The 17,034-nt window shown below is 39.5% G+C and overlaps 1 protein-coding gene across 1 annotated transcript in view; it reads left to right on the plus strand.

Moving 5' to 3' along the window:
- Window positions 1-17,034, plus strand: part of DIAPH3 (diaphanous related formin 3) — a 560,319-nt gene that overhangs the window by 136,698 nt on the left and 406,587 nt on the right. The window contains exons 6-9 of the mRNA XM_075061558.1: window positions 14-88; window positions 172-241; window positions 5,641-5,777; window positions 6,560-6,665. Coding sequence (XP_074917659.1) covers window positions 14-88; window positions 172-241; window positions 5,641-5,777; window positions 6,560-6,665 — 388 coding nt within the window. The remainder of the gene's footprint in view (window positions 1-13; window positions 89-171; window positions 242-5,640; window positions 5,778-6,559; window positions 6,666-17,034) is intronic.

The raw sequence follows: 17,034 nt of genomic DNA on the forward strand, positions 1-17,034 counted from the left end.
TCCTCTCTTCTAGTTGGGTTGAAAACTTTGGACATGAAGGACTGGGATTGTTGCTGGATGTTTTAGAAAGACTGGTTGAAATAAAATCGTAAGGACGCTTTATGTAAACCTTGAATTTTGTGTAATATATGATTACATTAATTACAACTTAAATTTTGTATTTTAATTCAGTCAGAACAGAGTTGTGAAGAGGAGTCAGCATAAGATCGTACAGTGTTTGAAGGCCTTTATGAATAATAAGGTATGTGATTTATTGTTACTCAATAATTCAGTTTATTCATAAGGTAGTCCATGTATCTAAATCATAATGTAGCATAGATTACCATGGTTTAACCTGAAGTGACTTTATTTGCTTGGATGGTTTTCAGGTATTATATCTGAAAGAAAACCACTTATGTTTCACCCCCTTAAGCCCAGATCCATTAATGTGCATGGATTGTGCTGTACACTGAAATCAAATATTTCCATCCAAGTTGAAATTTGTGAATCTTGACAACTAAACATAGTCAATAAGTTCAACTCTTTTAATTGCTTTAAATGACAAGTTTAATGTGGAAAATGTTATTTCAATACCCAACTTTGAAATTGTTTCCTCTGTTAGGATGGAAGCATCCTTTGTAATTGAAAGTGTTTGTTTTGATAGTTCCCCTCTGTTCCGTTTCATTCCTCAGCATGAAGCTGAATATCTGTCCAACATGTTTAGCTAAGTAGTTCAATGGATTAATTTATATACTGATTGTAAAGCTAAAAAATTTCAAGACATTGTTTAATTTCTTGACCAGGGTACATGGTTTCAGAGTTTAAGTACACAGCCTAATCACCTGTAGTGGTTTTAATATAAAATGTAATTTCCACTAAATTTTCTTGAAGAAACAAACAATACAAATTAACCCAAGAGGCTAATATTTAGCTACTGAAATCATAATGACCTATTAAATGTAGTCATAATTCAAACTCCTAAGAAAATTGGGCTTCTCTTTTTCTGCAATGCTGCAACATTATCGAGAGATTTTCCTGTTTGTTTAGCATAAGTATTCCTATTGCACAGTGCTAGGAACAGCTCTTCCAATCTGTTTGTCATGATACTTCACATTGGTACTATTTGTTTTTCATGAGGCCTTTTGCATTTCTGTCAAATGTTTGATCCTTGCTACTTTCATACAAATTTATCCACCTCCCAAACCACACATCTTTTAGCCATATCAACCCATGAAGCCCTGGAGTCTCCTCCTCATACTCTCTTCTTTAGCATTTCAGATAGGTTTACAGATACCCTGGGGGAAAAGGTCCTGGATCTGCCCTCACTCTCTCTCTGCTTTCATGGTTAAGTCAGCTCCCTTACGGAATATCAAATTATTTTCAACTAAGTGTACAATAATCTTTTTACATAGTTACTTCCTAGCTGCCAAAGAGTGTAAGAAGAGCATCAGGATGCTCCTTCTATGCCAGCAGTGCAGAATCACTTCACCATTAATGTCCAAATGTGAATGTCTAGATTGACTGGTTTCCTCCCTGAGGTACCAGTGCTCAATACTTTGCCTACAGATTCAAACAGCAACTCTTATGATGTTTGTTTGCTCCAGGAAATTGGATAAACATGAAAAATTTAGTACACTAACACTATAGGTCTTTCAGTCTCAGCTGTGGCCACACATGTGACCCTGTATACATTCAGATGCCACTGACCAAGCACCTGTATCCCTGCATCCTAGTTGATTGCTGTTGCAATGCAGAAGTTGTTGCCCGGATCCAGAATGAATGTGACCCAAATTCACCAGGAGGGAATCCTGACTGTGTGTCTTTAAGACTGCCACAAACTGGAATTGGATGAGATAACTCTTGTTCTGAAGCAATAATGGCCATTACCAGCCAGCCTCAGTTCTGTATAAATCCTTAATGCTGCACCAGGGATAATACATGCTTCCCTACCTTCATGCAATAATATGGATTCACTTTGTCTTTCCTGTTCTGTCTTTGACATTTCAGGATCAAGGTGACCGAACATTTGCCCCACTATAAATTCCTAAACTCTGACGTCTTATTAGCAATATCCTTTATAAACAATCCAGGCATCAGTTCACTGTTTCTAAATGCTCCAAAAAGTGCCATTAGGAATCTGACCTTAAAGATGTGTCTTGTTTATATTGACATACCTATTGAGGAACTCCCATCAGATCCCAAAATATCTGAATAAAGGTGGTTCCTTGGGGATGTGACTGGGGCCCCAGGGAAGCTATGCAGAGATTGCTCAGCAAGGGCAAATTGCAAAGAATGGGACAGATGATCCCCCAAACTGGTGATTATTCTAATGCTTAGATTCACCAAACCAGTAACAAAACAACTTTTATAATATCTTTCTGGTTACTCAGAAGCCAAAAATACAGTTCCCTTAAAGCAACCCAGCCTTGAGCTCCCACCCAGACAGCCAAGTACCATATGATAAGGACTACTGAAAATTTTGTTCATCATATAAAAGTTGTATCAATCCCAAAGGATTGGATACATTACCCCTCAGGTCAATGAATATTTCAGACCTTACCCAAATACATGCTTACAGCCAATTCTTATCAACTAAACTAAGATTTATTTAAAAAGAAGAGAGAGAATTCGTTAAAATATCATTGTACATACGGATATGAATAGAGTTCTTAGGTCCGTTTCATAGCAGAGATGGTGGCTTTAGGGTTGCAAAAAGCCCTTTTAGAATTAGTCCATAGGTTACAGTCCAACGTTTAATATCTGGGTGATCCAAAATGGAACTGGATACTTCAGTCTTGCAACTCAAACTTCCCCTTACGAAGCTTAAGTACATCTGAGATGAAAGCATCAGGGTCCAAGAGTTTTTACAGATCCCTTGCATGCTATTGTCAGCTTCTTGACAGCAGGTATTCCTTGGGTGAAGAAGAATAGTGTTTTTGAAGCATCCTCCTATTTTGTAAGCATCACTGGTAATTAGCTATATGGATTAACATAAGGCAATTGCCTATCTCCCGTCATTTACAAGTAGTTTAATATATGTTTCAAAGAGAAATGAAGACCATGATATCACTACATTTACAGTTCCGTTAAATGTTAAGATCTCCTTTTGATCTCAGAATTAGCAGACTTCAGCGGTAGACAGGAACTGTTAGGGCTTGACAATGTAACCAAACGATATATATGTGTAAACACAAAAAACCATCACCATTATATACTAATATGTCTATAAAGGTTGAATCTGGGTCAGTTAGCCTGAAAGTTGCTTAACCCTTTCTTGCCCTGTGTCACACAGGGTCTTCCCTAGCACTTGTGGATGGAGATAACCCTTTAATAGGTTCCTACCTAGAACATCACCACAAGAGTATAGATAACCTGATATTCTGCTACAAAATGGAAATTTGTTCCAAAGTACAGTACTTTTCATTTGTTGATATTGAATTTCACCATGTTGATTTCAGTTCTCTAGTTCATCCAGGTAATTTTGAATTCTAATCCTAGTTTAATCTAAATCACATTTCCCTAGTTTACTCATAAGACTGTCATGTGTGACTGTGTCAAAAGCCTTACTAAAATTAAAATGCATCATGTCTACTGCTTCCCCATATCCACTAAACCAGTATTCCTGTAAATGAAGGGAATTAGGTTGGTTTGGCATGATTTTTTTCTTGACAAATCCATGTTATATGTTTGTCACCCTGTCATTGTCTAAGTGCTTACAAATTGATTGCCTAATAATGTATTCCAGTGTTTTTAAGGTATCAGAGAGACCAACTGGTCCATAATTCCCTGGGTTGTCTTGGTTCTCCTTATCAAAGAAAGGTACTATGTGTGCCCTTCTCCAGTCCTCCAGGATGTCTCCTACCCTCCAGGAGCTCTTAAAGATAATTGCTAGTGCTCCCAGGGTTGCTGCTGTTAGTTCCTTAAATACCCTAAAATGAAGTTAGTCAGGCCCTCCCACCTTGAAAATATCTAATTTATCTAACTATTCTTTAACCTGTTCCTTTTCTATTGTGGCTTGTATTCTTTTCCCACTTGTTGTTAATATTAATTGTGTTAAGCATCTGGTCACAATTGACATTGACCTTGATGGTGAAAAGTAGGCATAACATCATCTTGGCTTTCTTGGTATTATGCTTGATTAGCTCTCCCTCCACAATAAGTAGTGGACCTTGGTTTTCTTTTTTTCTATCTTCTTCTCCTAATGTATTTTTAGAACCTCTTCTTGTTGTCTATGTCCTTTGCTAGATGTAACCCATTTTTTTGCCTTTGCCTTTCTGATTTTGTCCCTATATGCTTGCTCTCTCTGTATTCTCCATAGCAATTTGTCCATGTTTTCACTTTTTGTAGATTTCATTTTTCAGGTCACTGTAGGGGTTGTGAGCCTTGTGTTGCACAAGTATAGACTATAGCAGCTCTTCAATGTCTTCACATCTATATGAGGACCAACAATGCAACTATTAAGATAAATTGTTTTCTTTTATCTTCAGATGTTGAAAAATAACATCCGTAAGCAAATTTTGCTTTGGGCCTTTTAATGGGTTGCATTAACCTCTTGAATTATTCTTAACAATGAAAAGTGTCTGTCTGGAAATATCAAATTTCCCTATTAACTATTTAATAAATAGTTGAGGAAAAATACACTACTATATTGTAATGATGATTTTATGCTGGTTTGTAAATACCTGTACCATCTGACAAGGACTCAAATCGATATTTTGTGAATTTACTACACACCAAATTATAAAAATAAAATAAAATAAATATATGGAGATATACCTCTCTCATAGAACTGGAAGGGACCCTGAAAGGTCATCAAGTCCAGCCCCCTGCCTTCACTAGGAGGACCAAGTACTGATTTTACCCCAGATCCCCAAGTGGCCCCCTCAAGGACTGAACTCACAACCCCGGGTTTAGCATTTACTGGAATATTGTGTGCTGCATTCAGAGCTTTTTAGGGAATAATTAGATTCTTAACATCTCTAGGCAAAGAGAGAAAATTAAATCTTTGATGGGGGAAAAAAACTTTCAATCCCCAGCAAATTTGTGTTGCAACCTTATATGGCTGTTACTATATCACCCTATGGATAAGTGTTTTCTGTGGGAACACCCAGTTTTGGTTTTTTCCAGTGGTGTAGTGTAAATTATTCTGCATATCCTTCATATTCTTTCATTACTGAGAGAAGGAAAAGTTTAATTGAAACATAACTTTGAGGACGATACAGTTAATTCGTATTCTGCTACTGCTATTTAGAATTTATTATTTCTTTAAAGTTTTTGATTAAAACTATGTTAATTTTGTTACAATTCATTTTTATCTTTTTTTGGATATTGCGAACCCACTTAATGACAGTCTTGGTGTCTTTTTCACATCACTCGATATTGATTAACTTGATACCAAAGAGGACTGGAGCAAAAATGTTCGTCTGTTGGGCATTGATATCCATGATTCTTGCAGAAGAGAGAGAAATTTCTTATTCTTTACTCCAGCTTCAGTGGTTGTATTTCAAAGTGCAGAATTTGCAGACTGAAAATGCCACTTAACAAATTCCGTTAGACCAGTATGTCAGTATCGTTTACATTTGCCATTTCTTAAGTTTTTGCAATTTTGCTTGCCGGAGTTTTTAAAACTTAAGCCTTCATTATCTGTTGTTGTTACTTTAGTATGGGTTGGAAAGAATAATGGGAGAAGAAAGGAGCCTTTCATTGCTGGCCAGGGCAATTGATCCTAAACAAACTAACATGATGACTGATGTTGTTAAACTCTTGTCTGCAATATGCATTGTTGGAGAGGAGAACATGTAAGTATACAATAAATACAATATACCCTTTTAAAACTTCTAATTGTGTTTAGATAGTCATTATCTGTTGAAAAAGTTTACTGAATCCTCCATTTTTAGAAAATCTTAATTTCAAATGTATTAATTTTAGAATTGAAAGAAAATATCTTTACTGTTACCACCAGTTAGTCAGATTTAAGTACCTTCTTAAAATTTAACATTTTAATGTGTGTTTATCACTAACAAGTACACCATAATTGGGTTTCCACATGTGGGAAATTTGAAGTAACAGCATATTAAAATGGTAGCTCCTGAAAACAGAATTAATAATTCCCTGCCTTTTTACCTGGTGGCTATAGGCACGTATTTTTAAACAAGTAGGTTCATACACTTTACATTAGAATTCTGTGTTAAAAAGTGGATTAGGGTTTATGTTACCGGGAAACTATTAGTTTAATTTAGTTATTGACACCTAATAAGGAATTTATTAGTAAGAGTAAAACTTATCACAATGGGGGAGGGAGTTGGGGAAAAAAAAATTGACATCTTTCCTCCTCACCCCCTCATTGTGTTAGGTTTTAATTGTTTGTAAATTTCCTATTATGTTTCAATAGCTACATTAAGTTAAAAGTTTCTTTCTAACAAAAATCCCATTTTAACACCAAATTACAGTTTAAAATGTATAGCTCTGCTTCTCTTTAAGAAATTTGTGCCTATACACAACAGGTAAAAAAGCAAGGGGTGCATGTGAGGGAGATTACTTATCTGTCGCATAAATGGAGCTGTCTTCTAATCTCCTATAGCCTTGAAAAAATTTTGGAAGCTGTAACAACAGCAGCAGAAGAAAGGAACATAGACAGATTTTCCCCCATTGTAGAAGGCCTTCGGGATAATTCAGTTCAGCTGCAAGTAAGTATTCTTTCTTTTATGAAGAGAACTTTTACATCAAAACAAAAATGAAATATGTGAAATACGTATATTTGATGCTGAATTTTTCATTAGAATGAAATGGAAGCTGTCCAGATTAGGTCAAGTTTTGAAATAAAAGCTATGTAATTTAAGGAGCATAGGTTATTGCTGAAGCAGTTTTTAGGGATAAACCATCTTGACACTGCACAACTGTCACCATGCCTCAGAGGGTCACAGCTGAGGATGCCAAATTCAGAACGAACTCCTGAGAAATAGGACAGTCTCACCCTGGAACTGGTGGTTATTTTATTACCAGATATACCAAGCTTCGATTTCACCACACTGGTTAACAAAAAGTCAAACAAGCAGCCTCCTTAGGCATTACAGCTCTTATTTCACCATACATACGCTAGACTTTATATGTTTTTTAAAACCAATTTAACCAAACAAAGCGTCTTTCTATCCCAATAGATCAGCCACAATATATAACTCAGATCTTACCCAATAATCACACTGTTGCCAATCCTTTAGTATCCAATATCTTAAGGTTTATACGAGAAAAGAATGGGGCGAGAATTAAAATGGTCAAAGAAATCATACACATACGCTCACTACAAAGTTTTTTGGATCAGGTTTGTAGCAGTGAAGGAATAAACTGCTAGCTAGTAAAGTCTCTGGTAACTTGCAAAGGATGGGAAGTTGGTCAGTCCATTGGTCAGAATGCTCCTTTTAATGTAAGTCTGTAGTCCAGAGATCAGGGCAGGAAAGAGATACAATGGAGATGCTTCCAGGGTTCTTTTATACCTTTTCCCATATGGAGGGACTGCTCTCAGTCTTAGGGCTAGTCTTCACTATGGGGAGATTGACAATGCTGCAATTGATGGATGCAATGCTGCAATGGATTTAGTGGGTCTAGTGAAGGCCCGCTAAATTGATGGCAGAGCGCTGTCTGGTCAACCCCAGTACTCCAGCTCTCCAAGATGAGTAAGGGAAGTCGACCGGAGAGCATCTCCTGTCGACGCAGTGCAGTGAAGGCACTGGGGTAAGTTGACCTAAGTTGTGTCAACTCCAGCTATGTTGTTCACGTAGCAGGAGTAGCATAACTTAGGTCAACATATCTCTATAGTGAAGACAAGCCCTTGGTTTGTGCAAAATTAGACACAAAAAGGAGTCCAGGGTCACATGAGCAAGTTACATGCCCTTGCATGCTTTGACTCATTGGAATCGCCATTACTCATACTCTGGCTAAGTTGTTCACAGGAAGGCTCACTGGGTACGGACAAGCTGCTTCTGTGGCCCATTGTTTTCCTTAATAGGCCATCAGCTTGCATAGTTAATTCACAATTTGCTGGCTAGACTGGATGTAAACTACTTTGTGGATAAAACAACAAGGAGTTCTTGTGGCACCTTAGAGACTAACGTGTATTTGGGGATAACTTTTTCATGGGCTAAAACCCACTTCATTAGATGCCTAGAGTGGAAAATACAGAGGCAGGTATAAATACACCGCACATGAAAAGATAGGAGTTGCCAAGTGAGGGGTCTGTGCTAATGAGCCAATTCAATTAAGGTGGAAACGAGCTATTTTCAACGGTTGACAAGAACAGAGGAAAATAGTTTTTGTAGTGCTAATGAGTTCAGTGTAATCAGGTGGCCCATTTCAAACAGTTGACAAGAAGATGTGAGTATCAGCAGGGGGAACTGAGTTTTTGTAGTGAGCCATCCACTCCCAGTCTTTATTCAGGCCCAATTTTATGGTGTCTGTTATGCAAATTAATTCCAGTTCTGCAGTTTCTTGTTGGAGTCTGTTTTTGAAGTCTTTCTTTGTTGAAGAATTGCCACTTTTAAGTCTGTTACTGAGTGCTCAGGGAGATTGAAGATTTCTTCTGGTTTTTGAATGTTATAATTCTTGATGTCAGATTTGTCTATTTATTTATTCTTTTGCATAGAGACTGTCTGGTTTGGTCAATGTACATGGCAGAGGAGTATAGCTGGCACATGATGACATAATCACACTGGTAGATGTGCAGGTGAATGAGCCCCTGATGGTGTGGCTGATGTGGTTAGGTCCTAAGATGGTGTTCTTTGAATAGATACGTGGAAAGAGTTGGCACTGGGGTTTGTTTCCTGGATTAGTATTTTTGTTGTGTGGTGTGTAGTTGCTGGTGAGTATTTGCTTCAGGTTGGGGGGCTGTCTGTAGATGAGGAATGGCCTGTCTCCCAAGGTCTGTGAGAGTTGAGGGATCGTCCTTCAGGATAGGTTGTAGATCCTTGATGACGTAAATCTCTCCAGCATGTTGGTGCTGTAGGTGACGGCTAGCGGTGTTCTGTCCCAGAAGTCATCTACTACAGGACAGGCCCAACAAAGAAGGTAACAGAATGCCACTAGCAGCTGGGTGAGAGGCATCGGTTGACTGGGAACCCCACAGGGCAAGGTTTGGGACTCGTGGGGTCCTGACAATTTCATACTTTTTAAATGTCCTTTTTGAATTATGGACGCCCAAACTAGATACATTCTAGAAAAATGATCTCTCTGCTGAATATGGATTTTAAACCACCTCACTGCTCTTACTTTTTTCCCCCCACTGATTTGATACGTCAAGGATCTTGTTACCTTTAACTGCAGTTTATGCAGTTTTATTTTTGTTTGTATATTTAAATAATTAAGACTTAGTTTTCCTCTCAATTGCACAAATATTGTTTTGGAAAAAGATACATCCTAGGGCTAGAAAGGGAGATAGCTGTATAAGTCTCAAAGAGAGAAGAAACACAGATTTCCTACTTCAAGCCCTTAATCCTTTCAATTATCTGAGTCTAAGAGTAGCCTGGGATCTAAGAAGGGTTTTTCTCATTCCTGTTCAAGTACTGGATGCTGTGCCACAGATTCTCTTATTTGTGTACCCAGAGACATTGCAGCTTTAGGAGGTACAAATGATTGCGAGATTCTCACCTGGTTCCGACTCCTTTGGTATCATTGTTCTCAGTTCTGTCTTTGGCAGTAGTTGTGTCACAGACTTTGACGTAAGTGATACCATGAGCTTACTTGGCAGCTAAGGACCTCTCTTTATCCTCTGTGCTGGACTCTGCTCTCGACAACTTTAAAAGTATCCCCACAATACTAATATTGGTATGCACCTGATAGATTCTCAGTACCCATGAAGTGTCAGTCGAGGCATAGATTACCTCAATGGTATATTCCTCATGTAGAGTAGGAGGAGTTCTTTCTTCTCCTGTGAATCTGGGAACATTAGGGAAGCTTCACGAGCAAGATCCTTTGGGTCAGGATATGCAGGCCCCCTCAGGGATTTTAGGGCTGATTCTAGTTATCAAAGACACTGGAGCCTAGGAAGGGATAAGAGTCCTGGCATCCTTCCCCCTTGACTGCCAGTCCCCTGTGCTTGTCTACACATTTGGTCCTGTTGGGTTCTGTGTGTCATTCCTCATGCTAGAACAACTATGTGAGCATTGCAGTCCAAACCCATTTCACCTTCTCTTCAACCTCTTAAGAAGGAAGTACATCGTTCTCCAATTGCACAGCCTGATATTACCAATGCACACTTCGTTGAGGGTCACAAGCAGGAATGCATCCAATTCCTGCTCACAGGTTCTTATCTACAGATTAAGCTGTAATGCCACAGTTGTCTACATTGGCTCCACATGACTGAAGCATTTCAAGACTTAGAGGAGAGTAACCTTTACCTCAGAGATGCCTGTTGTGGTAGTCCCAAGACAAACCTCACAGATTCCTCAACATTCTCCATACTTCTGTATTGGATTGTCTACCAAACACTCCCAAACTACTGTGGACGCTCATTGAGCCAGTGGCACCATGAGAAGCTGACCGTCGCAGCAGTGCAACTCCTGGAATTCATAGGGACTGACTCGGATGCTTTACAGGCCAAAGCCTTCCTACCTCAATACAGGTTCCTGTCCCTGGTTTCACTCATAGACACAGCTCAATGCAGTCCTCAAGTACCAGCCAGGCTCTGGCTCCACCTGTTGGGGGATATGGTGGGAGGCAAGGCTGTGATACTGCACATCATATTCCACATGTGATGCCTCCAACTATGATTGAGTTTGGTTTACAGACTGAATAGACGAGGGGTCAGCAATCTTTCAGAAGTGGTGTGCCGAGTCTTTATTTATTCACTCTAATTTAAGGTTTCACATGCTGGTAATACATTTTAACATTTTTAGAAAGTCTCTTTCTATAAGTCTATAATATATAACTAAACTATTGTTGTATGTAAAGGCAATAGGGTTTTTAAAATGTTTAAGAAGCTTCATTTAAAATTAAATTAAAATGCAGAGTCCCCCGGACTGGGGGCTAGGACCCAGGTAGTGTGATTGCCACTGAAAATCAGCTTGCGTGCCACCTTCGGGAGTCACCATCACTCTTTACCACTGACACATCATTCAAAGGATGGAGCATGCGTTTAAACGGCTGCACAGCTCATGGCAAATTGTCAGCTGTGGCATATCTCTGCACAACAATCTCCTTGAATTGAGAGCTGTCAGGAATGCCATTTTCTCCTAATAGCAGGATCACATATGAAGATCCTAACAGACAACATAGACTGCATGTATGACATCAGTCACCAGAGAGGGGCCACGTCATCCTCCGTATGCATAATAAGATTATGGAACTGGTACATATCACGTCATTTTGTCCACCACTTACCTCCCATGAATGCAGAACTCGATAGCAGACAAACTCAGTCATAAATTTTCGCGTGATCATGAGTGAGAGATCCACCCATCAGTACTCTGATTTATTCACATGATGGGGAAAACTATTCACAGACCTATTCACCATTTACCAGAAGAAGTGTCCACGTTACTTCTCCAGAATGGAGATTGGACAAAACTTTCTGGGTGATGCTCTTCTTCTTTCTTTCCCATTTCCTCTACTGCTGAAGGTCCTGCTAAAAATAAAGAACTGGGCTCACATAATCCTGATTGTTCCTACTTGGCAGAGAGAGACCTGTTACCCTTACCTGACACAGCTTGTGAAGTTTCCCCCGGATATACCTTCCTACCATTTTACATCTCCTTTTTCAGGATAAAGGGTATCCTACATCCCAACTGGAGGCTTTTCTACATCAAAGCATGAGTCCTGTGTGCTTCCAGCACCTAGAAAATTCATGCTCATGGGAAGTAGCGATTGGTTCTATTCCACAGTAGAAAGTCTTCCACACAAGGTACTTACCTGCAGAAAATGTTCAAGGTTTCAGATTTGGTGTATGTCCCAACAAATCTCTCCAATGTCAGCAACTCTTCCACATACTCTGGAGTATGCTCTGACCCTTAAATCAGGATTATCTAAATTCTCTCAGGTTCCTTGTGGTAGCTATCACAACATTTCACTAATCCATAGAGGAGTACTTGGTACTATGGGACCCAACCACTAAAAGGTTCTTTAAGGATATAATTAACTTTTCTTTAACCTCCACTTCTTACCCCTTGTGGGATCTAAACTTGCTTCTGAAAGGGCTGACTAGGTCCTCCTTCAAACCCATGATCACCTGTTTGCTAACGTACCTATCAATGAAAACTGACTTCCTGATGGCAATTAGCTCAGCTAGAAGAATAGGGGAGATAGCAGCTTTGATGGTGCACTGGTTCATATGCTCTCAGCAAAATACCCTGTGCAGTACATGAATCCTGCTGCATGAGTGTCTTTGGTTTTAATGTGTAGATGTATGGTGAGCTCATTATAGTAGTGTTATCTTGAGGTAATGAAGGCATGGATAACAATGGCAAAGTCTTTATTCAGAATTAAAATTTTTTTAACCTCCTGGCCAGAAGCAGATAAACTCACTGATTTATTTCTTTAATATGATTATCCAGTAGTTTGGTATTTAGAATCATCTCTAAATTTTGAATCCTTGAATTCTGCTAAGTAATGGTGGACGTACACCTTTAACCAACGACACTATTACCTTTGTGGTTTGCTCCTTGCTTCTCCCTCCTGCATTAATCACCTCAATCTTGTGTGGGTTGAGTCTCAGCTAGCTAACCAATTTCTGCTTGAGCCTCCACCAGACAGTGTCTAAGGAGCTGATTGATATCAGAATCAGATGAGGTGGACACTACATTGGTTAAAATGGTGGAAACCTTCAGAACTCTTTCTATGCTAGGGTTTAGATTAATACAGACTGTCATGTAGCTGAATGTGTGGGAGCACCAATGAGAGAAGTTTTTGGTAAAACTCCCTCATACATGTGAAGTAACAGACTTCTTAGCTCATGTTGACTTCCAACATATAACAAACTAATGAGTGCATTCAATTTCTCACGCTGACATTTAAACTATCAACTTCAGTTTTGACATCAGTGAGATTACCATTACATGTGTAGAGAACAGATATTAAAATTTAAAATGTTGTTTTGTACATTGAACTGGATGGTGGGACCTCAGTCACTGTGGAACTATGTCAGAAGTTGTGTCTTTTGCAGCTTAGTCTCCATGGGGCTCCTGACCTCTGGCTTCCTGCTTCTCAATGTACAACCCCTATCTCCTGATGCCTCCATGCCCCCCCTTTTCTCCTTTTAGATATAAAAACTTTCAACAGCAGTAGCTCCAATACATACAGTTGTCAGACGTTGGCTGCATGTGTGTGTTCTTTGAGTGTGCTGTTCCAGTTCTGTGCAGATAGTAGACACAACAGGCCTCGATAGAACTGCCCAATAACCACAGACCCTTTACTAGCAAAGGCACTCGGTCAGGTTTGTTTCCGATGAAGCACAGTCCTAGCTCCCCAGATCAATGTCTGCAGTTACACTAGCACATTTATACCCATGACAATGGGTGCACTCAGTGGTGGGGCATTCCACTGCTGCCCAAGCTGGCCAAAGACTATCCATTTGAGACTCCATTTTATAACTTGTTTGTATTGGCATATGTATTGCCACTTTGACATGGTTAGTTACCATCCTCTGATGGGGTTTAACACCCTCTGCCCTGTACATGTTGCTTCGATCAAAACAATCTCTATCCATCACACTGTCATTCTTATCTTTAAGAGAGGTCAGTGTGTTCTCGTTACCTTTGGGGTTTGTGTTTGTACCATATTTGGTAGTGGGGTTTTGTGGTACCACCCTTCGGGAATGTGTTTCCATATGTGTCCCGTGCCTAGTACTTCTTAGGAATACATGTGTTTTTGTAATGCCAGCCCTATTCTTGCCAGGTTCTGTAAGCTTACAAGCAGGTGTGTTTTATAGCAAGGCCTGCCTTCTGCTCACAGGCTGACATCTGCTAACTTTGCTTTAGATCAGCAAAGCCTGACCACAACTTTAGTTGTGACCTCAGGCATCACATTGGGCCTTGGATACAAGAGATTGTCTCATGCTCCCTTCCTACTACACACAGCATGTAGCAACTTTGCTGTAAACTTTGTTCTTTCTCTACTTTATGCCTGGTCCTTATTTAAAGGCAGAAACGTGTGGCGTGTAAGTGGAGAGAAGGAGGCTCTCATCTAAAATTTGTTTATTGGTACGTTAGGCTAGGACTTCAGCTCTGCATAGAAAAATGTCTGCAGTTGGTAAACGATTTTTTCTCAAAAAATGCAATGAAAACATTTAAAAATTATTTTACATCACCAATTTTTGACTAAAATGACAACTGTTTATGTGAAAACTTTTTTGTTTAAAAAAACCAAAAACCTTCCAGTCAAACAATATTTTAGTGGAAAACTTTTGACCAGAACTCTTTCCCCATCTTAAGGAATATGATGGGGATGAATGGGCAATGGAGGCACCTATGATATGATATGTTGAGAGTTACTGAGGACTGCATGAGGGACGGGGGACAGTGTAGGATGGTGAAAGACAGGAAGACCACATTGGAGAAAATTGAAGCAATTTCTCCCGAACGAACACATTCTTTCAGCTGCTGGAGAAAAATAAGATATAAGTCAAATCACATTTTAATATTCTTTTATATACTGCTTCATCTTGGACTTCTCTGTAGTCTGCATCCTTCTGGAAAGTTTTAAGATAGGTCCTTCTGAGATTGTTCTAGGGAACACTCCAAAAAATGAAGTATTGGGGAGAACTTCAAAAAGGACATAAGTCCCAAATTACTCTAAAGAGTGTCAGCAGGGGGAAAAAATTGAATAAAAGAATATAAAAACTGCAACATTCATTAAAACAATATCTGGCACCCTGCTCCTGAGCTGTGAGTCATTATACAATTTAATGTTGTTTGAAATGGAACACTTTCATATTGCGTAAGCCAATATGCTATCATAGCTAAAGGATTAGGTTTGGCCACACATCCTGGGCTCTATCAGAAAAGCATATCCCATATATCGGAATTGTGCTAGTGATTTTTTTTTTAAATTAGTGTAATTACAGATAGATGCATTCATTGTACAAAATTCTTCCCTCTAGCTAAAATAATAAAATTTTAATTTTTCCCTTCCATGGTGTTCCTACTCCTTTTCCCACATGGACATATGGCAGTTTTACAGGACCCCTTCCTTCGTTGAAGGGATGTGGTGTTAAACTTCAACAAAAACCTATTTTCTCAAATAGTAATTAGTCTTACCTTTTGTGATACAATTTCACTGGTTTTCAGTTAATATAGATTCTATTGGGCCAGGAATCAGCAATGTTTTGCAGCTTCGGCCAATCACGGCTCCCGCTCCCTGTTCTAGGCTATAATGTACCTGATTTTCTGATATGAAAAAATAAACAGGACCTTGCCTCTCAAACTTGAAAGAAATTTTTTTTGTACACCTTTATACATAATCAAAGGCATAAGTCCTTGGATTTTCCTTTGCAAATCACCTTTGAAGGGTGAAAAGGTTTTGGTCTTAATGTACCGTAAATTATCAGTTTCTCACCTGTGTTCCTTGTTAATCCCATATAATGTCTAAATACTAAGCTAACAGCAGGGAATTTAGTCTAAAACTATGCAATGTACCAAGTAAGGATATGGTCCAAGTCGTCGCCATTGTGCTGACTCTCTCATCACCACTATGTTTGACAAGGTAAATAGCTTACTACAGGGGTTGGCAACCTCTGGTACACGGCTTGCCAGGGTAAGCACCCTGGTGGGCCGGGCCAGTTTGTTTACCTGCTGCGTCGGCAGGTTCGGCCGATCGTGGCTCCCACTGGCTGCAGTTTGCCTTCCCAGGTCAATGGGGGTGGCGGGAAGCCACGGCCAGCACATCCCTCACTTGTGCTGATTCCCGCCACCCCTATTGGCCTGGGACGGCGAACCAGGGCCAGTGGGAGCCGCGATGGGCCGAACTTGCTGACGCGGCAGGTAAACAAACTGACCCTGCTTACCAGGGTGTTTACCCTGGTGAGCTGTGGGCCAAAGGTTGCCGACTACTGGCTTAATAGGTGGCAGATTTACTAGCAAAAGACACTCTGTCAGTGGAAATTAACTCTTCAGGCTGTAGGGCACTTAAAATTAGAAAATTGTCTTCATGGGAGTCTGCTTTGAGTCTAGATGGCAAAATATTTTAAAAATACTAAGTAACAGCTGCATCTGCATTTAGGTTAAAAAAAAAAAAATGTAAGGTTAAAAATGTTATGGCAGTTGTCTCCTTGTGTGTTTCAGATAATATTTTGCATGAGGTATGTTTTAATGCTAGCTGGCTATGAATTGACAGTGTAAGTTTGTTGTCTATCAGATGAATGGAAATGAAGGGAGGATGTGGATGACTTTGTGGCTAGTGTACAACATTAGTTTAAATGCGAGGCCATATATTTTTATACAAAGCATGTATTCCTTATTAGGTTTGGATAATAAATCTTGGCCCATATAGGCAATCCTCTGCACCTTAACAGGTGGAATAGCTAACATTCATTATTCACCCTACAACAAAAATGAGTTGTCTAAAATTGTGATGAAACCAAAATAGGCTGTGTAATAAGATGTGTTGGAGCAAATTTGGCGAGCTGATCTTACTTCACTAAGATTGATTGATTAAAAAAGGTAGAGTTTTCACACCAGTCCGTCTTTTCTATAGAAGGGGCTTGGATGCTGCAGAATCTTAACCATCATAGACAGATGCAATACTGTGCATTGCAGAGTTCAGCGATGTTCCTTGATCCACTGAAGCTTTTTGTTATATTTTCTAGGACCTGTCGGCCCCTTATGTCTGAACAGGATTAACTAGACAGTTCTCTTAGCAGCTCGGAATAGGAAGTCAGATATCCATTTGGCCAAATGAACTTTCCAGCATTTTGTGCACTATTTCACCCTTGATTGATCTGGTGTTATGAGCCATGAAACTTGCTCAGATAGTGTTTCATCTAGGCCAGGCCAAGACATCCTAGCTCCAGCAGTTTGAGTCGTCTTGTTGCGGTAGGAAAGACCCTTCAAATTTCTCCAGCCATCCTCATGGTGCAGT

This window comes from Chelonoidis abingdonii, chromosome 1, assembly GCF_003597395.2.
Source record: "Chelonoidis abingdonii isolate Lonesome George chromosome 1, CheloAbing_2.0, whole genome shotgun sequence".
Taxonomy (NCBI): Eukaryota; Metazoa; Chordata; order Testudines; family Testudinidae; genus Chelonoidis; species Chelonoidis abingdonii.